The 20,440-nt window shown below is 61.8% G+C and overlaps 1 protein-coding gene across 6 annotated transcripts in view; it reads left to right on the top strand.

Annotated features, from left to right (window-relative positions):
- ATP2B4 (ATPase plasma membrane Ca2+ transporting 4) overlaps positions 1-20,440 on the top strand; it is a 42,903-nt gene that overhangs the window by 14,828 nt on the left and 7,635 nt on the right. Inside the window, exons 2-21 of one of the 6 annotated variants that reach the window (XM_084302027.1) lie at positions 2,902-3,365; positions 6,173-6,370; positions 7,045-7,302; positions 7,938-8,063; positions 8,453-8,578; positions 10,034-10,069; positions 11,633-11,794; positions 11,892-12,106; positions 12,196-12,438; positions 12,560-12,801; positions 13,150-13,384; positions 14,416-14,595; positions 14,727-14,814; positions 14,957-15,063; positions 16,006-16,197; positions 16,293-16,506; positions 16,761-16,972; positions 17,322-17,429; positions 17,800-17,982; positions 20,158-20,247. In XM_084302027.1, the coding sequence (XP_084158153.1) occupies positions 3,170-3,365; positions 6,173-6,370; positions 7,045-7,302; positions 7,938-8,063; positions 8,453-8,578; positions 10,034-10,069; positions 11,633-11,794; positions 11,892-12,106; positions 12,196-12,438; positions 12,560-12,801; positions 13,150-13,384; positions 14,416-14,595; positions 14,727-14,814; positions 14,957-15,063; positions 16,006-16,197; positions 16,293-16,506; positions 16,761-16,972; positions 17,322-17,429; positions 17,800-17,982; positions 20,158-20,247 (3,411 nt within the window). In that variant the 5' untranslated portion in view covers positions 2,902-3,169. Of the gene's footprint in view, positions 1-2,901; positions 3,366-6,172; positions 6,371-7,044; positions 7,303-7,937; positions 8,064-8,452; positions 8,579-10,033; positions 10,070-11,632; positions 11,795-11,891; positions 12,107-12,195; positions 12,439-12,559; positions 12,802-13,149; positions 13,385-14,415; positions 14,596-14,726; positions 14,815-14,956; positions 15,064-16,005; positions 16,198-16,292; positions 16,507-16,760; positions 16,973-17,321; positions 17,430-17,799; positions 17,983-20,157; positions 20,351-20,440 lie in introns of all 6 variants that reach the window. The other 5 variants (XM_084302024.1, XM_084302026.1, XM_084302022.1 and 2 more) reach the window with 5 other exon arrangements.

Raw genomic sequence — 20,440 nt, forward strand, 5'->3', positions numbered from 1 at the left:
CGGGGCCGGGGCAGCAGGGCAGGTGCTTGGGGTGGGGGGCAGGAACCCCATCAAAGGGGCTGAGGTTTGCTCGGGGGCCTCATCCTGCCCGGCCGAGCTGGGATTTGTGGCTCTGCTCACCCCCGGGTGGGTGGGGAGGCAAAGGGGTTTGGTTTTCTTCCCCATGGAGGAGAGATGTTTGGGGTTTTCTGGATCAAAACGTGGAGGAGAGCGGGAGGGTGCTGAGCCGGGGGCGCTGATTTCCCCGTTATTTGTGGGTTTAACTAAAAAAAAAAATAAAGAAAGAAAGAAAAACCAACAGCTGAGCTTGGTCGGGTCGGCTGCCAGGTGCACGGCGCTGGGCTCGCTGTCTGCCTGCTCCAAAACAGGGAGGATTCGCCTCAATCTGCAGCGCGGGGACGCGGTGGAGTCCCAGGAGAGCTGGGAACCCGCGGTGGCATCCCGTGGCGCGGCAACCCCAGGGCTCGTTCTGGGGAATTGGGGCTCCCGAGCGGGTTTGCAGGCGCATCCCCATGTGCGTGCTGCTCTCCGTCGGCCCTGCGACGGCTGCCCGAGCAGGCGTCGCAGCGAGCCCTCTCGGGGCTTGCTTTGGAGGTGTCACGCAGGACGTGCCCGGCTGATTTTCCCTCCAGCTTGGCTTTTTCTCCCCGGGGAGGGAAGCCGCGAGCCCCCAGCACGCGAGCAGCGTCGCCGCGGATGCGCCGTGTGATTTTTAGGGGGCTGGGAGCACCGCCTAGGCTGCTCACACCACCGGTGCCTGCGGGACGGGATCCAAACCCTACATCCTTGTCCCTCTCTCAGCAGCCTGCTTCCCTTCTCCCCCCGTATTTAGGGCCAGGAGGGCTCCTCTGCTCACACCGGTGGCCACCGCGGCGCGGGACGGTCACGCCGGCGCGCACCCAAGGCCGTGCTGGCCCCGGCGCAGGCAGGCCGGGCCGGAGGTGTAATGCAGCCGTTTTATTATTCCGGGCAGGTTCGTCTGCAGCACTGCATCGGCTTCACGGCTCCCTGGCAGCCGCTGCCTCCTCCCCGCCTGCTCCCTCCGCTCCCTGCCCCGTCCTCCCCGTGTGCCGCCGCGCGCCGGGAGCCGCGTCCTTCCCCGCTGCCACCGCCGAGGTCCTTGTCTGCGTGGGGACAGCAGGAGGTGACACGGCTGCTGGCTGCTCCTTCGGGCTCCCTGCTTGTGTCCCTGGTTGTGGTAGTCGCTCTGCAGGGTGCACAGAGCCCCGTAACCTCTGCCTCCCTCGCTGTCCCCACGGGGGCCTTCGGAGAGCCCCCCGTCTCCCTCCGCGGTGCCTGGAGGCTCGGGAAACTAATTCCTGAGCTAGGACAGGCTGCTGAATGCTGCGGGAGTCGTTAGGCACTCATTAGTGTTAGGTCTTAGCGAGGCTTCAGCGCAGCTCTCCGCTTGCCAGGGACCGAGCCTGCCCAGCCAAGGAGCGCAGGAGCCTGTCCCGTGCCAGCAGGATGGGGCAGAAATGGGCCAGGAACGGGTCTGGGACATGGGACCGTGCTCTGTCCCCAAGCTGGGACCAGGGGGTGCTCAAAGAGCCCCCCCCCGCCAGGTCCCTGCGTTCTCCTTGGTCACCAGAGCGAGTCTTGGGGCTGGGGCTGCAGCGGGCAGGAGCTCGCCGCCCCCCCAGGCAGGTAACGATGGGTGCCCCGTGGCTCTTTCAGGGCTAATTACGGGCTAGGCCGTCACCGTATTAATTAGCCACCTTTCTCTTCGCCTCTCGGCTCCCTTCAGAAGACATCAGTGATGGTGAAAGAGGGGGAAAATCAGCGCGCCGAGGTGGGGGGGAATTATCTTTTTTTTTTTCCTGTTGATCAGCGGGAGCCTGCTTAATTGCATCCGCCGTCAAGGATGCTGCTGCTCCAGCTCGCTCCCTGCTTTGTGGGGTCAGGGGGCAGAGGCAAGGCTCCGTATGGGGACGGCAGCGTCCCCATCCCATTTCCACCTCCGGCTGGTGCGTGGTGCCTTTGGCACAGGGAGTCCTCAACTCCCCAGTCCTTCAATCCCTCCGTGTCCCTCCGTGTCCCCAGTGGCCACCAGCACTGCTCCCTCCTGCTCCTGGCGCTGCCATGGGACCCTACGCCCTGGGGAAGGGGGATGCTCACATCTCTGCCTGATCCTATAGATTTTTTTGGGGGGTTCTCCCACCCTTGCAGTGGGGCTGGCAGCGTTTGGAGGCTTTGGGGGATCCGGCTCCTCGCAGGCTGTGCTGCGAGAGCTCGAGCAGATCACAGAGGGAGAGCCGAGCAGGTGCCATTAACGCAAAAAAACCCTTTATTTCGGAGCAACCCGTGGGGTTTAGCAGTTCCCTGACGGATCTCTCGGCGCTCAGAAGCCTGCTGGGTGCCGCGAGCCCCCTTCTGTCGGCTGCCTCGGGATGCTTTTTTGCTTACCTGTTGCCAGCGCCGTTACCAGGCGCTGCCTCCCCGGGCCGGCGGGGCGGAAGCAGCTGTTTTCCACTGCCGAGCTGTATTTTTAACCCCAGCTCAATGGGAGCATTTTCGGGGCCGGCCAGCTGTGGGCTGAGCGGAGAACCACCTGGCCGCCCTTCCTGCCCTACGGGCTGGGCCGAGCTCAGCTTTCACCATTTTATTTATTTATTTATTTATTCTTTGCTCCAAAAAAGCCAAACCTTAGGGTTTTGGGGCAGAGCTATGTGGTTTTGTTTTTTGTTTTGTTTTGGTTTTTTTTTTGCTTTTTTCTTTAGCAGAGCCGGGTGAGCCCGCGGTGCCGCCGCGCGCCTCCCAACCACGCCGCCTCCTCTTCCTCCCCGTACCCATCCCGCGGGGGCTGCGTGCGTCCGGCTGCGGACCCCCCCCGATGACGCCCTCCTCCTCTTCCCATCCTTTTTTTTTTATTTATTTATTTATTATTTTTTTTTCCCCCAGCTCCAGTTGCTGTGGTATCCAGGGAGCCTTCCTCCTGCCGCGGGAGATGCACGCCGGGCGTTGCTAAGGTTGCCTCCGCGGTAACATGCGCATCCTGTTTACACCTGCATCCGGAGGAGAAGGGCTCGGCTAGAGGCACCGCTGCACCCGGGCAGCCCCCCAGGGACCCCCGCCGGGCCGTCCCCAGCTCCCTCCCCAAAAATCCACAGCCTCGTGGCTGGCCCTTGCGTCCCGGCGCCCCTCGGCGCCGCTGCCCGGCCGGGGCGAGATGACGAACAACGTGGCCGATCACCACCCCGGGAACTCCTTCACCGAAGGCAACCATGAGGGGGATTTCGGGTGCTCCGTGGGGGAGCTCAGGAACCTCATGGAGCTGCGGAGCGCCGAGGCGGTCGCCCGGCTCAACGACTCCTATGGCGGCGTGCACAACGTCTGCAAGAGGCTGAAGACGTCGCCTGTCGAAGGTAAGCGGGGAGCTGGGACGTTTTTGGGAGCTCGTGGCTGGAGCTGTCGGGTTCCAGTCGCTCGTGGTGGAGCTCAAAGCATGGTTCCGTCGTGCTGGGTGTCCTCTGTGGGTCCTGGGGATGTGGTTCCGTGCCTCTGGGTGGAAATAGGGGGGCTGGTGGGGTGTGAGGGGGTACAGGGCTCATCTCCCAGCCCTGCTGCTGCCCCAGCCTCTCCCCTGTTGGATAATTCGCATGGGATGTGGGGGAAGGGGGTGTGAAGGTTGGACGGCACCTGGTGGTGTGGGGATTTTGCGTGTGGTGCGGGCATCCTGGCCAAAGGACAGGCAGAACATCCCCAAAGCGCTGATGGGGACGGGGAGGTGCCCACGGCCCCGTAGTTTTAGGGTTTCTTCAATGTGAGCTGGAAGCCTGGGTTTGGGTCCTGCTGAGCATCGGAGGGTTGAGCGGTGGCTGGTTTGGTGCTCTCTTTTTGGGGTGCTGGCTGATGTTTTGGGGGGCTTGGCTGGAAGGACGTCACCTCTCCTCCCCGTTTGCAGGGGTGACATTTTTGGGGGCCCCCCATAAGCAAGTAGGGCCGGGTGCTGTGACTCTCAGCACGGGGCGGTGTTGGGTGTCTCTGCACAGCGATGCGTCCCCTCCGTGGTGCTAAAAGGGGCACGGGGGGAGAAACCCCTTGTTCCCAGCACCGGGATGGGGACGTGGGATGGGGACGTGGCTGCCCCTCGGCCCCGTTGTCGCTGGGGTTAGCGCGTTTCCCAGCTGTGAGCGGGACCGGGAAGGGGAGACAATCCCGGGATGTCATTAGAGAAGGGGGGGGAGTCCCGGTGGAAATACCAAGTCCTGACCGCAAAACAATGCGCTTGGCCGTGCCAAAAGGTGAGCGCGCTTTTGGGGGCGGGAGGGGAGCGGGGCGGGGAGGGAAGCAAACCCAAACCTGCCCTGATCTGGGAGCTCAAGTACTGAAGGGACACCGTTTGGTCCCGATTTGGGATCAATTCAGGCCTGAGCCCCTGCTCTGCATACAGCTGTTGATTTGGAGGTGACCCAAATCCCAAACCCCGTCCTACTGAGCCCAGAGAGCAGAGAGAGGTTATTTCCTATGAGCTCAGCTATTATTAGGAAAAGTGAAAGCCCAAAGCACTGCTCGGCTCCTGCCGTGCTGGGTTTGCCTCTCCGTGCTCCACAAGGAGCCTGATGTGGGGTGTGATGGTGCCTGGCGAGGGAAACCCCAAAAGAAGGGAAATGTGAGCCTGGCACTGTCCCCAGCCCCAATAATGACCGGGTGGGACGCCCTGGCCAGGTTTTAGGGCAGGATGTGCAACCTGGGGGCTTCCACGTCATAGGGTGAGATCTCCCCTTGCACAAGTGATTTTGGCAGGGGGCTCTCCGGCGTCTCCCCTAACCAAAGATCTAGATCCTAAAAAAGAGGGAAATGGGTGAGTGGTGGGGGGGTCGTAGGAGAAGCCTCTGTGGAGAGGTGGAGGCCAGGCGGGGAGGTTCACCCTGGGGTCCCTGTTTTAGGCTGGAGAAGTACGGCTGTCCTCCTGCTGTACTTTGTGGCCTCCACCCCAGATTCTTCACCTGCTGCCCCCCTACGGAGTCCCATCTAGACCCCGCTGTGGCCCCAGCGAGGAGCAGTCAGCTGCTGGCCTCTTGCCCTCTGCAACCCATCCAGATAAACTAAAACCCACCCCACCCTCATCACCCCGTGAGAGCGGGGGTAATTAGAGAGGGGGGGATAGATCCTGGGGGTGCTCCCAGGTGGGTTTGGAGGAGCCACGTGTGCGCCCTCGGTGGCATCCCGTGCCGTGACGCCGGCGTGAGTCAGGCTGAGCGATGCTGAGCGAGATTTTCCATCTCGGGGAGGCCACGGGGGCCGGGAGATCCCGGGATTAGGGCTGGGTGGGGATGCACGGGCTGCTCTGCGGGGTTCGTCAGGGCGGGGGAAAGCGGGGCGCATCCTGCTGCTGCCTCCAGCCGGGCTGCCCTATGGGGAAGTGGCCCCCGGGGTGGGGCCGTGGCGCTGCCAGGCTGCTCCAGGCACCCATGGGTGCCCCAGGGCCGGGCGTTACAGCCCCTGCCCGGTGCATTTCGGGAGCTGGCAGCAGCCCCGGGCTGCTCTTAAGGTGGAAAACGCAGGGGCTTGGCGCGGGGCTGCATTAAGGTGGTGCTGGGCTGCGGGGGCTGCTCTCGCCTCGTCCCCCCCCCACTGCAGCTCTTTGGTGCACGGGGAGGCAGCGGGGCCGAGTGCTCGCCCCATTGCCGCGTGCTGGGAGGCTGCTGCGCTCCCACACCCCCTGCAACCCACAGGAAGGGGTTCAGCCCCCCCAAAACCCGATTCCCCCAAGAGATCCGGGCTGTCCTATTCCATCCCTAGCTCCCACCACCCATCCCAAAGCAGGAGCAGCCCCCGGGTCGCACCGTCCCCCATCCGCTGGGGGTCTCGGTGTCCTCTGGGGGGGTCGGAGACGTTCCTGCGTTGCTCCCCACCACTTCCCCTTCCCTGAGCTGGCAGCAGAGAGGCATCAGGTGGCTCTGACAGCTCCGAGCGCCGCTGGCGGTGCCAGATTTACGGTTAATTTGCTGCAGCGTGTAAACAAGCCGGCCAGCGCCAACTGGCATTAACTGCGGCACCGGGGAGCGGCGGCTCCGCGCCTGCCCCGGGTGTCCCTCGTGTCCCTCGCCGTGAGGGGTGGCAGGAGCAAAATCTGGGCTCTGCGCCCCTCTGCAGCACTGGAGCCGTTTGGTGGGGACGTGGAGGCAGCGCTGTGGCTCGGTTTCATTTCTTGCCGTCCCATCCCCAGGTCTGTCCGGGAACCCGACCGACCTGGAGAAGAGGAGGCAGGTGTTCGGTCAGAACTTCATTCCCCCCAAGAAGGCCAAGACGTTCCTGCAGTTAGTGTGGGAGGCGCTGCAGGACGTCACGCTGATTATCTTGGAAATAGCAGCCATAATCTCCCTGGGCCTGTCCTTCTACCACCCCCCGGGCGGTGACAATGAACGTGAGTCCCCAATGGGTTTTGGGATGAAATCCCCTCCTTCTGGGTCCGTCCCCCCCCCTTCCTGGTGGTGCCTTGGAGCCGTGCTGCTCCTGCTGTCCCCTTCGATGGTGGCTTCTCCCTGTCCTTGGGGCCCTTGGTGTCGTCCCACCTGTGTCAGGGGACATGCACTAGTGGATGTCTGGGCAGAGCCATCACCGTGGTGCTGCTCCTCCCTGTTCCCCAAGGGATGCTCATGGGGTAAGGGGTCTGTATGGCCTGGTGGCTTCCCAAATCCCATGTGGCTGCTTCTTTGCTTTGGGACAAGGTGTCCTTTGGTAACTCCCCCAAATCAGTGCTCTTCCCAGCCATGATGCCCCTTGTGAGTGATCCTGGGATCATTAAGGTTGGAGAAGCCCTCCAAGATCAACCACCCCCTGCCCTGCCACCACTGTCCCCACTGAGCCGTGTCCCCAAGCACCAGCCCCAACCTCTCCTTGAGCCCCCCCAGGGACGGGGACTCCCCCACCTCCCTGGGCAACCCATCCCAACACCTGCCCGCTCTGTCTGAGGAGAAATGTCCCTTCATTTCCCCCGTGAACCTCAGGGAGCACCCCGGTTGTCCTCTGGGAGTGTTTCTCAGAAGCCACCAAGCATCCTGTTGTACAAAAGGTTTTATTTTTTCCCCCAAAATGCAGTGTGCGGGCAGTCGTCGGGCGGCGTGGAGGACGAGGGCGAGTCGCAGGCCGGCTGGATCGAAGGGGCGGCCATCTTGTTCTCGGTCATCATCGTGGTGCTGGTGACCGCCTTCAACGACTGGAGCAAGGAGAAGCAATTCCGGGGCCTCCAGAGCCGCATCGAGCAGGAGCAGAAGTTCACGGTCATCCGCAAGGGGCAGGTGATTCAGATCCCCGTGGCCGAGATCGTGGTGGGAGACATCGCGCAGATCAAATACGGTGAGTGAGGGGCGCGGGCGGCGCGGTCATTCCTCTCAGACGATGGGAGATGCTCCGTTTGGGTGACGGGGCTCTGCTCACCTCTCGCCAGCCCACATCAGGGACTTGTTTCAGCAATCTGCTGGCCCCAAACAACCCACAACCGTGTCCTTGTTGGTGAGCATCTCCCCAGCGAGGTGTCTTTGGGAAGACCTAAATGTTGTAGCCCTCGGGCTAGAGGAGGTCCTGCTCCTGGCTCACTTGTTCCTGCAGCTCCCGTCAGGAATGAGTTGTGGTTTTTTTTCCCTGTGTGGTGTTTATTTTCACATAGAGCTTTTTCCCACCTCTGCAGGTGGATGTTTGTGTAACAGTTTGGTGTATTGAGGCTTTGGGAAGGCGTGGTGTTGATTCCATCAAATCAAATATGAGGAAGCACCATGCAATTGAAAGACCTCAAAACTTGAATGCTTTGCGTGTGAAGATTTTAGAGCCATTAGATGTCACTCTTGAATACCCTCCCTTTGCTTCTCCTACCTCTGAGCTTGGTCCGAGACTGAATTTTGAGTCCTTTTGCTGACAACCGAGTCCTCCTGAGACTCAGGGCGAGCTGTGGCTGGCCGGGCTGGGACCGACCCCTGTCTTTGCTCCTCTCCTAGGTGACCTCTTGCCAGCAGATGGGATCCTGATCCAAGGGAATGACCTGAAAATAGATGAGAGCTCGCTGACCGGGGAGTCTGACCAGGTCAAGAAGTCTCTCGATAAAGACCCCATGCTGCTGTCAGGTGAGGCTTCTGGGCAGAAAACCCAACTCGTGTTGGCACCAGAGCAAAAAGCCTGAGGTTTTGGCATGGTTCGAAGTCCCAAACCTGTTGGCATCACACTGTGAATTGCTGAATTGATCGGGACAGGATCCTGACCATCTCTTTGGCAACCATGAGAGACATGGGAACGGCATGGGAACCTTTCCAGTGTGTCCCCATTTGGGCAGATCCCATGTCCCAAGCGCCCCATTGCTGCTGGGGCCGGCAGCCCTGGGGGGAGATGCCCCAGGGAGAAAACCCCGGCTGGTGTGGGGGCTTTGTGGGAAGGGCCCTCTGCCTGGTCCTGGTGTTTTGGGGGTGATGGAGCCCCGTGCTGGTGTCCTGCCTCACTGTGCCTCCCTGCGTGCCAGGTACCCACGTGATGGAGGGCTCTGGGCGGATGGTGGTGACCGCCGTGGGGATCAACTCCCAGACGGGAATCATCTTCACTCTCTTGGGGGCAGGAGAAGGAGATGAGGAGAAGAAGGTGAAGAAAGGTAAGGAGATTACTGAACCCACTTCCTCCCTCCTATTGCCTTTCTCCCTCCCCTGGGGAGAATCCACCAATGCCCAACAAACCACCGAAGGGATGCGGTTGGGCTTTAGCGTGCCTGACCCGGGCAGTATGGCAAGCTGTTGGGACAGCGTGGGACGTGCTGCGAGGGGAAAGCCCCTCATGCACCCAGACCTCGGCTCTCCAGCTCTTTTTGGTCACAGCTCCAGCTCTCTTCTCCTGCCAGCTGCAGCCTGCAGTTGGAGGGTTGTGGGGTCACGGGGAAAGGGGCCGCTAGCACTGCCCCAAAGTGGCACGGTGCTTGTTGCCACCCTGTGGTGGGAAGGTGAGTGCCCGCAGGGTGTCAGCAGCCTGTCCAGAGCCTTGGAAACTTGGCTGAAGATCTCTGCTGAGCTCCCTGGGCAGGAGATGGAAGCACAGGGGATGGAAGAAGAGGGCGAGGAGGGGTTTGCGCCCTGCTGGGTGGAGGAGAGGAGAGCAGCCGGGCAGGCTGAGCTGTTCCCGATCATGCTGGGACTCGAATGCTTTCCTGCTCTCACGTCTCGCTGCTCCGTGCCAGCCCTCCTCAGCCACAAAGGCTTCAAAGCCAGCGTTGGTGTGAGTCGGGCTGGGGAAGCTGAGGTTCAGCCCAGCTCCGGAGGTGGGAGCATGGGGAGCGGCTGCTGGCGGAGCTGAGCAGCAGCTTGCCTGGGACCCGGGCACGGTGCTTGGGGTTTTCCTTGTCCCCAAGCTCTGGCACTCAGCCCCACAGCAAACCCAGCTCCGTGCCACGTGCTGGGGCCTTGCAGCCCTCGATTTGGGAGTAAAATTGAGGAAGGGAGAGCTTCATTGTGGTACCTGGGGGAGAGGAGAAACCAGGTGTGGTGTGTAAATCCCTTTATCACGCTCTGCTTGTATAAATTACAGAAGCACAGGGCTTCTGGTTTTGTGGAGGCACACCGGGGATCCTGATCCGGGGACAGTGCCCACCACAGACATGGGGGGCTCCACCCCTTGTAGTGCTGCCCATTGTGGGGGGGCAAGTCTGTGCGTCCCCGTTGGATCTGGTGGCAGCAGGGGGGCCGGAGCACTCAGCACGTGCTGGGCACCCATCAAACTCTGCTTGTGGCTTCTGCCCAAAGGCCTGAGACACCCCAGCACCCCGTGGGGTGCTGGTGGGAGTTGTAGGGGGTGCTTGACATATGGGGATGGGGTGCTGGGGGAGCCGGGGAGCTCCAGACCCTCCTCGTGCTGGGGTGCAGGATGGCCTCCAGCGAGGCGAGCTGGCTGGGGTCCCGCACTTGGCACCCAAGGGTGACAGCAGTGGTGCTGAGCCCCTGCACGGATGCTGCCGGAGCAGCGTGCGGCCCCTCGGAGCGGGGCTGGCCCGTCCCATCCTGTCCCCTCACCGGCTGCGGCTCCATGTGCTCAGCCCTGCACCCTTTCTCTCTTTGAACAGGTAAAAAAACCGGAGCCCCCGAAAATCGCAACAAAGGTAACCAGCCTCTCCATCCTTTGAACCAGCACCACACTAACTACCGAGCATTCCTCCTTCCTTCCTTCCTTCCTTCTTCTCATGAGTCTGTGCTCTTTGCTGCTCCGGCGGGACTCTCGCCTCGTTGTCCTGGGAGAGGGTGCAACGGTCCCGTGGCTCTGGCACGGCCTCGCGGCGCTGGGCGCAGCAGGGACAATGCAGGCTGGCTTCCCCGTGGCCAAAATCTTCATGCAGGAAGGACAGGGCTCTTCCCAGCAGCCCGGATCATTGGCAGAGCATCCGTGTCCACGTTGGCGTGACCTGGTGGCTCTGAACCTTCATGCCCTCCAGGAGCTGCCCTGCTGCGGGCTTTGTGGTTGGGCACGGCTGGGGGAGAGAGGTGGGCGCATCGCATCCTCCCGGGATAAGCCACCCCCTGGGACCCGGCCCGCGGGACGGTTGCACCCTCTCCTCCCATGGCCTCGACTCCGTGAGCGTCTCTCGCCAGTGTTTCTCACCCTGTTCTTTGCAGGCTGTGGAGGAAGCCCATTTCTGCACCTCTCTCTCCACCTCTTTCTCTTTCTTTCTCTCTCTCTCTCTCTCTCTCCTCTCAGCAGTTTGAGTTGCCCTCCTTCCCGTCAGACTGTGTCCGGGTGCTTGTTCTGTCCGTGTCGGGGGCTGGCATAAGGAGGTGGCAGACACGGGGCAGCTCGGGGCTGTCTCCGACCATCGAGGGGACAGGTCCTGGGATACTTGGGGGGCCCCCGCTGCGCCCCCAGCCCCAGCAGCCTCGCAGGGGGTGACATCTTCTTCTCTCCCCATCCTGCTCCACAACTCCCAGCCGACCTGGGTCTCCAGACCCTCAGCTGGATGAGGGCAGGGAGTCGGGCCGAGCTGTAACAGCTGTCTTGGGTCCTAAAAACGTGTCCTAAAACCGTGATGGATGGCTCAGGGCTGGGTTACGGGAGCTGGCTCACTCCTCTTCAAACTCCATCCGACCGCCTAACCGTCCCCTTCCATCTCACCCCTCCAGCTCCCCTGTGAAAGGATTCCTGCTGAGCCCCCAAAGGGCATTAAAAAGGCGTTAAGGCACCGAAGAGGGGCTCAGAGCAGAGGGAAGCCACTTCCCAAGCTTGTCCCCGCTGGGACAGGGTCTGCCAGTGCATGGGAGCTGCTATGGGGCCAGCCCAACGTGCTACAGGGCACAAAGCAGCCTGTGGAGGGGTTGGAGACCTCCTGCCCACGGCCTGGCCAAGGGGTTTTGTGCAGCAAAACCATGAGAAATGATCCTGCCTGGCCCCCGGCCACCATCAGCTCCAAGGACCCTTCATCCGTGGGGCTGGGGCGAGAGGTAGATGGCAAAGACTGAGCGACAGGGAGGCGACAGGGCCCCAGGCCACGAGGTTTCCATGTGCTCGGATGTGTGTGTCGTAGGGAATGGTGTGTGTCGTAGGGAATGGTTTTGTGCTCTGGGTTTTCTCTCTCTCTCTCTCTCCCACCACCATCTTTCTCAGTGGTGTCCTGCAGGTCTTCTGGTCTCTCTCCTACTCACACGTGGTGTCTTATTTTGCCCTGGGGCTGTAGCTAAAACTCAGGATGGTGTGGCCTTAGAGATCCAACCCCTGAAGAGCCAGGAAGGGGTGGAAAACGAGGAGAAGGAGAAGAAGAAGGTGAAGGTGCCCAAGAAGGAGAAGTCTGTGCTGCAAGGGAAGCTGACGCGCCTGGCTGTCCAGATCGGGAAGGCAGGTGAGCAGCTCTCCCTGGAAATTTTGGGGTGAGAAGGGGCCGTCCCCTGCCTCCCCTGTGTCCCCTCACCTCCTGCTCTGCCCCTTTTTTCCCCCAGGGCTGATCATGTCGGCCATCACGGTCATCATCTTGGTGCTGTACTTTGTCATCGACACCTTCGGGGTGCAGGGCCGGCCCTGGCTGGCGGAGTGCACCCCCATTTACATCCAGTACTTCGTCAAGTTCTTCATCATCGGCGTCACCGTGTTGGTGGTGGCCGTGCCTGAGGGGCTCCCGCTGGCCGTCACCATCTCCCTGGCCTACTCCGTGAAGGTGAGACCTCTGGGGTGGGATGTAGAGGGCTTTGTGGGGGAAATTCGGTCTTCTGGCTCTAACCTCGCCGGCTCTGCTGCCTGCTGCAGAAAATGATGAAGGACAACAACCTGGTGAGACACCTCGACGCGTGCGAGACCATGGGGAACGCCACCGCCATCTGCTCGGACAAGACGGGCACGCTCACCATGAACCGCATGACCGTGGTGCAGGCCTACGTGGGGGACACCCACTACCGCCAGATCCCCGACCCCGAAGCCATCCTGCCCAAGATCCTGGACCTCATCGTCAACGGTGTCGCCATCAACTCTGCCTACACGTCCAAGATCCTGGTGAGCAGGCTGTTGGAGAGCCGAAGCCTTGACTTCCCAGCACCGTTGGCCAACCCTACAGCTCCCATCCTGCCGTACCCAGGTTTGACGTTGTGTTTTCTTTCCCTTTTTTCCCCTCCAGCCCCCAGAGAAGGAAGGGGGGCTACCCCGGCAAGTGGGGAACAAGACGGAGTGCGCCCTGCTGGGTTTCGTGCTGGACCTGAAGCAGGATTACCAGGCGGTGCGCAACGAGGTGCCGGAGGAGAAGCTCTACAAGGTCTACACCTTCAACTCGGTGCGCAAATCCATGAGCACGGTGCTGAAGAACGGCAACGGCGGCTTCCGCATGTACAGCAAAGGAGCCTCCGAGATCATCCTCCGCAAGTAACCGGCCCTTCCTTGCTTTTCGGGTCTTCTCCCAGTCCCACCAACCCCAGGGGGCTTCGGGCTCCCAGTGCGCCATGGAGCTTTTTGGGGGGGGGGGGGCGTTGAGGGTGAAAAGTCCCAGCTCTTGTGGAGCGTGGAGGAAGGGGCTGAGCTGGAGGTGCTGTGGGTGAAATGTTGGGTCTTGAAGTCTTGGTAGCGTGGTTTTGGTAGAGCTGTAGGCAGCCCTGGGTTGGGGGATGCGCCCATTTTACAGGCAGGGACAATGGGTGGCAGGGAGGGGGATCACCGAGCAGGGCAGCGTGCCACTGCCCATCTCCTTCACCCTCTTGTCCTGGTCCCACGTAGGTGCACCAGGATCCTGGACAAGAACGGTGACCCCCGGGTGTTCAAGTCAAAGGACCGGGACGAGATGGTGAAGAAGGTGATCGAGCCCATGGCGTGCCACGGGCTGCGGACCATCTGCCTGGCCTTCCGCGACTTCCCCGCCGACGCCGAGCCCGACTGGGACAGCGAGAACGAGATCCTGTCCGAGCTGACCTGCATCGCCGTGGTCGGGATAGAGGACCCTGTGCGGCCAGAGGTACCAAAGCTCCATCACTGTCCTTCTCCCAGCCCCGTTCCTGGGCCAGGAGCCCTTTTCCTTGTCCCTCAGGATCGTGAGGCCCAGAGGGAAGCACAAGCATCTCCTGCACGTCCATCCCCGAATTGCCCCAGGATGCTGCGTGCTGGCATTTCCCTCCCACGCCCAAACAGAAGGACCTGGTGGCATCCTGCTTCCCCCAAACCCTGCTCCTGTACGGGTGCAGGGGTCTGTGCACAAGCCTGACTCCTTCCATGTGCAATCCATGTTGATGCCAGGCAGGAGTGACGAGGGTGTTGGAGAGGGCAGGACTGATCTAGCCAATTTTTCTCCCTCCTCCTTGCATCTCGCTGCCCCCATCTGCCACGGGGGTGCCGGGCAGGCAGCTGGCCTAATGCAATAAACCCTCCGCTACCTGCCTCTTGATTACATTTCGGAGCTTGCCCCCGCGCTCCTGCCTTGCTTGCATCTTTCCTTATTAGATGTTCAAGTATCTGGGCCTGGGAATTGCATTACAGATGCCCCGTCTGCGTCGGCTCTGGAGGCTGTGATTCGATTTGCTAATTCCTCACTAATATCCTCTTCCCCCACCGCTCCGTAATAGATAAACCCATTAGGGCAGCAACGTGCTGCCGGAGCAGTGTGGGGTTGTTTGGGAGGGGGGAATGCCCCCGTTTTTGACGGATTGTCTTGGCCGTGCCTTGGCACCCGGCTCCGCAGCATGATGTGGAGAGAGCAATGAGGTTACCCTGCCCGGGGAGCTGCTCTGAGGGATGCTCTGGTCCCTGGGGGCTTCTCCGTACCCCCAGGGATAAACGGCTCAGCTGGTTTCGTGGGGGGCAGCTTTAGGTTCGGCAGCTGGTCCCCAGGTTGAGCACCCAGCTGAGCATCAGGTAGCTGTTAAATGGCTCATGGCTGCACCGAGACCCTGCCCGGATCCATTTGGGGAGGGGGGGACACTTGGGGACAGCAGCAGAGGGGCTGCGTGGCCCTGCCCTGCCCGCCCACCCTCTTTCTGTGCTCGTCCCCAGGTGCCCGATGCCATCCTGAAGTGCCAGCGCGCGGGCATCACCGTCCGCATGGTGACGGGGGACAACATCAACACCGCCCGCGCCATCGCCACCAAGTGCGGCATCCTGCTGCCGGGGGAGGACTTCTTGTGCCTGGAGGGGAAGGAGTTCAACCGGCTCATCCGCAACGAGAAGGGCGAGGTGGGCTCCTCGGGGGGCCTCTCGGGGGAAGCGGGGTGCCTCGAGGCGAGGGGTTTTGGGGTTGGTGCTCTCTGGTGGGGCAGAAAAGGGAGTCTGGGGGTCCCTGCCCTGCTCACATCCGTGCCCTGCAGGTGGAACAGGAGCAGCTGGACAAGATCTGGCCCAAGCTGCGCGTGCTGGCCCGCTCCTCCCCGACGGATAAGCACACGCTTGTCAAAGGTGGGTGCGCAGCAGCCCCCTGTGGCCGTCTCCCTTCCCCAAAGCCTCTCGGTCTGCCCTGCCCGGGTGATTTTGCAGCGTAACCAGTGCTGGAGGCTGCTCTGGGAGCTGACTTTCCTCACTCTGCTTGTCCCCCATGCAGGAATCATCGACAGCACTGTTGGTGACCAGAGGCAGGTCGTGGCCGTCACCGGGGATGGGACCAACGATGGCCCAGCGCTGAAGAAAGCCGACGTTGGGTTTGCCATGGTAGGGACTGCAGTGGGATCGCCACGGGGTGCTCCCTGCTTCAGGGGTGGTTTTGCTTTCTGGGCAGAGAAACTGACGTCCTGCTTGGTTGTTCTGAACACTCGAATTACCTGGGGAGTGATGAAACTCTTCCAAATCTTCCTTGGTAGCTTAGAAAAGAAGAAGAAACCCTCTAGGGAGGTTTGATTGAACTCTCAGGAACTTTGTAGGACTTTAGCGAACAATTGCTGGAAAACAATCCTCCAGTAGCCTGGCTTCTCTGCCCCAGCTGTGGGGATGGTGGCAAACTCAAGGTGACACAGTGCTTGTGGAGCACCAGGGTCCTGCCCAGGGTGCTGAGCTGGGAGGTCCAGCAGTGCCCTGGAGCTCGCTGTGACTCCGTGCAGCTTCCCTTTGAAGCTCCTGCCCTGCACAAGCCGGGGGTTCCCCTCTCAGGCAGGTTTTGCAAACCTCCAGGAAGCTTCTCGAGGTCAGGGAAAGGGCTCCTTGCAGGGCACCACTGGGTGTGTGCAGTGCCAAGCGAGCGCCTCCCTGTACGGGCAGTAAGAAATGCAGCGTGCCCAGCTCCTACGGAGCAAATCTCACTGTGCTGAGACACTGCAGTGACTTTTGGGGGGCTGTGGGGCTGCTGCTTTGCTGCAGTGTCACCCGTCAGGAGCACTGACAGCTCAGGGTGACACGCTGCACTGACCCAGAGCCCCAGTTTGGAGCTGAGCCGTGCCTGTCCCTGAAGGCTGTGCTGCTCAGGAGCCTCCACGCTCGGTTTGCTGCACGGAGCAAGGACTGGGAGCAAAAGGCAGGGCTGGCACCAGCTCCTGGCTGCGGTGGGGTCTTCTCTCGGGGCTGTTTTTGGGGAAGAAGCAGCGTTGTGGAGCCGGGCAGATGGAGCGCACAGAGCTGGCCCCGTGCCTCATCCCTGCCGCTTCCTCCCCGGCCCTCAAGGGCATCGCAGGCACCGACGTGGCCAAGGAGGCTTCGGACATCATCCTGACGGACGACAACTTCACCAGCATCGTCAAGGCGGTGATGTGGGGCCGCAACGTCTACGACAGCATCTCCAAGTTCCTGCAGTTCCAGCTGACCGTCAACGTGGTGGCCGTCATCGTGGCTTTCACGGGCGCCTGCATCACGCAGGTACGGGGCTGCCGGGCCGGGCACGGGGAGCAAAAAGGCCCGAAAACGGGGCAGGTTTTGGTGGTGTGACACGTTTCTCCCTCCTCTCCCCGCAGGACTCCCCCCTGAAGGCCGTGCAGATGCTGTGGGTGAACCTGATCATGGACACCTTTGCCTCCTTAGCCCTGGCCACCGAGCCCCCCTCCGAGTCCTTGCTGCTCCGCAAGCCCTACGGCCGCAACAAGCCGCTCATCTCCCGCACCATGATGAAGAACATCCTGGGGCACGCCGTCTACCAGCTCACCATCATTTTCACGCTGCTTTTTGTGGGTGAGCTTCGAGACCCCGAGCAAACCGGGGTGGGGATAAAAGGGGCGGGCAGCCACCGCACCCTCGGTGGTGGTGTTGGGGACCCCACGTTGGCCACCACGGAGCTGATGGGTTGGGAAGCAGACGGGTGATGATAGGGGATTTACGCTGAGAACTGGGATCCTAATTCTGTTGAGGCCGAGCAGAGGTAAGGAACGGGATCTCATTTTCTTTTCCTTGCCCGCCCCCACCCCAAAAACCCCTCGCCTGCTTAGGGGAGAAGCTGTTTGACATCGACAGCGGCCGCAACGCCCCGCTCCACTCGCCGCCCACCGAGCACTACACCATCGTCTTCAACACCTTCGTCATGATGCAGCTCTTCAACGAGATCAACGCGCGCAAGATCCACGGGGAGAGGAACGTCTTCGAGGCCATCTATCGCAACCCCATCTTCTGCACGGTGGTGCTGGGGACTTTTGCAGCCCAGGTGAGGCCGTGGGGTCGGATTTAAGGAAAGGGGAAGGCTGGGAGGGGCTGGGAGGACCCATGGGTGCTGCTGTCCCTCCCCGTAGCCCCCTTATTCCCCTTCTATCCCCTTATTCTCCAGCAGCTTCTTGGTGACACAACCTGGCGTCTAGGGTCTAGAGTGTGTCGGGAGGTGCCAGGGCTGGCAGCACACCTCTGGTGTCTTTGCTAGCGTAGATACGAGGTCCTTGCCCCAGTTTTCATCCCCGGGAAGGGGATTTGTGGGGTTCTGGAGGACCTTTCCTACTCGTGGCTGAGCGTTGCAGCCCTCTGAGCTCGCAGCGTGTGACTTGTTCTCCCCTGTGCCGCAGATCATCATTGTGGAGTTCGGTGGGAAGCCCTTCAGCTGCTCTGGGCTCACCCTGAGCCAGTGGTTCTGGTGTATTTTTATCGGAGTGGGAGAGCTCCTCTGGGGCCAGGTAAGAGCCAGCCTCTGTAAAAAAAATCAATCCACCCCGTTCCTCCGTGCCTGGACGGGATCCCAGCCCAGCCTGCTGGCCTTTCTCTCTGCCTCACCGCCCTGCTTCCCCCCAGCATTTATTTATTCAGCGCTGGGGCAGGAGATGATGCTCCATCCTAAAACCACACCGAGGAGGAGGAGGATGCTGATAAGACTCCTCGTTCCCACCCTGCATGCCCTGGGGGTGCTTCCAGGGCTGGCATCTCCGCACTGAGTCCTGGCAGCTCGCTGCAGGGCTGCTCCCCGGGGGAACGCTGCTGGCTGGGGGCTCCGTGCTGCCCCGGCCCGCGGGCTGAGCCCTGCTCTCTCTGCTCTCCCCCCCCCCCCAGCTGATCTGCACCGTCCCGACCAGCCACCTGAAGTTCCTGAAGGAAGCCGGCCACGGCATCACCAAGGAGGAGATCCCGGAGGAGGAGCTGCCCGAGGACGTGGATGAGATCGACCACGCGGAGATGGAGCTGCGGCGGGGGCAGATCCTGTGGTTCAGGGGTCTCAACAGGATACAGACGCAGGTACTGCGGGGCGGGGGCTCCTTGGGGGGCTTTCTTCTCTCTCTTTCTCTCTTTCTCTTTCTTTCTCTCCAGGGGCTCCCTCTGGAAAGAGGCGACGGCTGCTGCTCGGAGGATGCCATCGCCTCCTGGGCTAGACTTCTCCCACCACCTGTGCCTTTTTGGGGTCTGCCCTGGTTTTTGGCAAACCGGGACGGCCTGGCCTGCTGGGATGGCTTGGGGTAGGGGGAGGTACAGGGGGCTTTTCTTACACAGATGGGGGCGTCCTGCAGCCCCCTGCCCGCAGGCACCTCGCTCAGCAGCGGGTCAGCGCTGGAGCCTGCTGGGGATCAGCCCCATGGGGCCGCATCGTGGCGCACCCAGCGCCTTCCTGCCCCGCTCGGGGGGCTTGCAGCAGGGCTGGCTCTTGCTTCAGGGTCATGCAAGCTCTCATCGGGCTCGGGCAGAGCCTGAGCTGCCCGGGGAAGGCTTGCACCCCGTGCCAGGAGGCTGCCAGGGCTCTCAAGAGCCAGCTGCAGTCTCTGAGCTCCCCCAAATCTTGGGGCTCAGGTTCCCCTCGGTTCTCCCGGCCGTGCCGGGTGCTGCCAGCTTCCCAGCAGATCCCCCTGCTGTGAGCAAGCATCGCCTCCCTCTGCCCGCGGGGGCTTTTGCCATCCCTCCCTGCCAGCTCCCCTGGCTCCTTGCCTGGTGCTCTCAGCCCTGCCGCAGAGGCGCAAGGAGGAGGATTGGTTAAGATGTGTGATTTTTTTTTTTACACCATTTGTTTTTTTTTCCCCAAAGGGTGTTGTTTTTTTTGTTTTTCCACCCGGATGGTTGGCAGCTCGAGGCAGAGAGAGCTCCCTTTTTCCCCTCAAGGCCTGGGTGGGGCAGAGCTGCCCCTTGGCACAAAGCTGTTTAAGTCCCATCTCTGCGGGCACGCAGGGCTGCATCGCCCTTCATTCCTCTTTCTTCAGCCCCAAAACAACTTGGGCCAGCCAAAATGCCCTGGGCACGGGGACCAGAGCTAGCAGGGCAGCTGCCTTCTGCCGTGTTGGCTTCTCCTCTGGGAGACATCACTTTGAGGATCTCGAGGTGGGGGCTGAGCTGCCTGCTCCCCCCAGCTGGCTCCCCGGGGAGCCGTGGGCTTTGGGGGGCAATCCAGGTGTCCTGGTAGGTACGAACGTGGACCCGCAGGCTCTGGGGTCTCCCTCCTGTAGCCGTGGTGGCTCCCACGAGCTGTTGCTATTAGAATATGGGGGGGGGAAAAGAAAATGCTCCTGGACGTTGCGGCTGTTGGCGAGTCCTGGTGCTGCTTCAGCATCTCTCTCGTGGCCGCGGTGCCCTGAATTTGGGCAGAGCAGCAGCAGGTCACACCCGAGCGTCGCACGGGCTCGTGCCCCCCGGTCAGCGGGGCTGAAGGAGGAGTGCGGGGCCGTTCCTCGAGGTGTGCTGGGGCCGAGCACCCCGCTGGGGATGGAGGTCGGGCTGGGCAAGGAGCGAAGCAGGACACGAAGCATCTCCGGGGTGATTTACCCTGGCCCTTCCCCAGGGGAGCAGCGAGGAGCTGCGGGGCTGGGCACAGCCCGGGGGGAAGAGTTTTTGGGGTGGCAGCGACCCTGCTCGGTCCCTGGAGGGTGCCCGCAGCTCCCCTGGGGGTGCTGCCTCGCTGTTTCCCTGCCAGCTCCCCCCCGAGCCCTCTGCAGCCCTGGCTGGGAGGCTGCGATGCCTTCGGGCACAGCCCCAACCCTGGGTGCCCGCCACGGCCCCGTAGGGCTGAGGGGACCCCAAACGCTCTCCCAGTGCAGTTTCCAGCCCGCCGGCTGCCAGCTCCCACTTCTGCCTGCCCTCTGCCTCTCTCTGCTCCTCCTGCAGACTGTCGGGGTAACCCGGGGTGCTCCCCACCCCACCGCACCTCTCTCGGTGCTGGGACAAACCCCGCACTTTTGGGGGATCGACCCCGCACCTCTCGCACCTGCCGGGGCCGGAGCCCGCCTCCCCTCTGCTCCCAGCCCCCCACCGAACCCCTGCGGGTTTGCGGGAGCGTGGGCGGGGGGCTCTCCTCCTTCCTTCCCCCCTCTCCATCCCTCCTTCTTCCTTCCTGTCCCTGTGTGCCTGCCCGAACCCCGCTCCCCTCTGTCCCCGACCCCTCTCCTTGTCTCTGCCCGGGGCGACGCTATCTCACTCTCTGATTCTTTGCAGATGGACGTAGTTTACACATTCCAGACCGGCGCCTCCTCTTTGCAGGGAGCCCTCAGGAGACAGCCTTCCATCGTGAGCCAGCACCACGATGTAAAAAATGTTTCTAGCCCAACCCATGTAGCTCTTTCCTCCGTCAATTCCACTCCCACCACTTCTGCTGTTGCTGCTGCTGCTGCATCTCCTCCTGCGGGCAGTGAGTGATAGTCTATTACAATGCATGACTTCTAATAACCACAGCGAGCACCTGCACAGCCTCCCCCAGCCTGTTCTCTCTCCCTCTGGC

This window comes from Netta rufina (assembly GCF_964035555.1).
Source record: "Netta rufina genome assembly, chromosome: 26".
Lineage (NCBI taxonomy): Eukaryota > Metazoa > Chordata > Aves > Anseriformes > Anatidae > Netta > Netta rufina.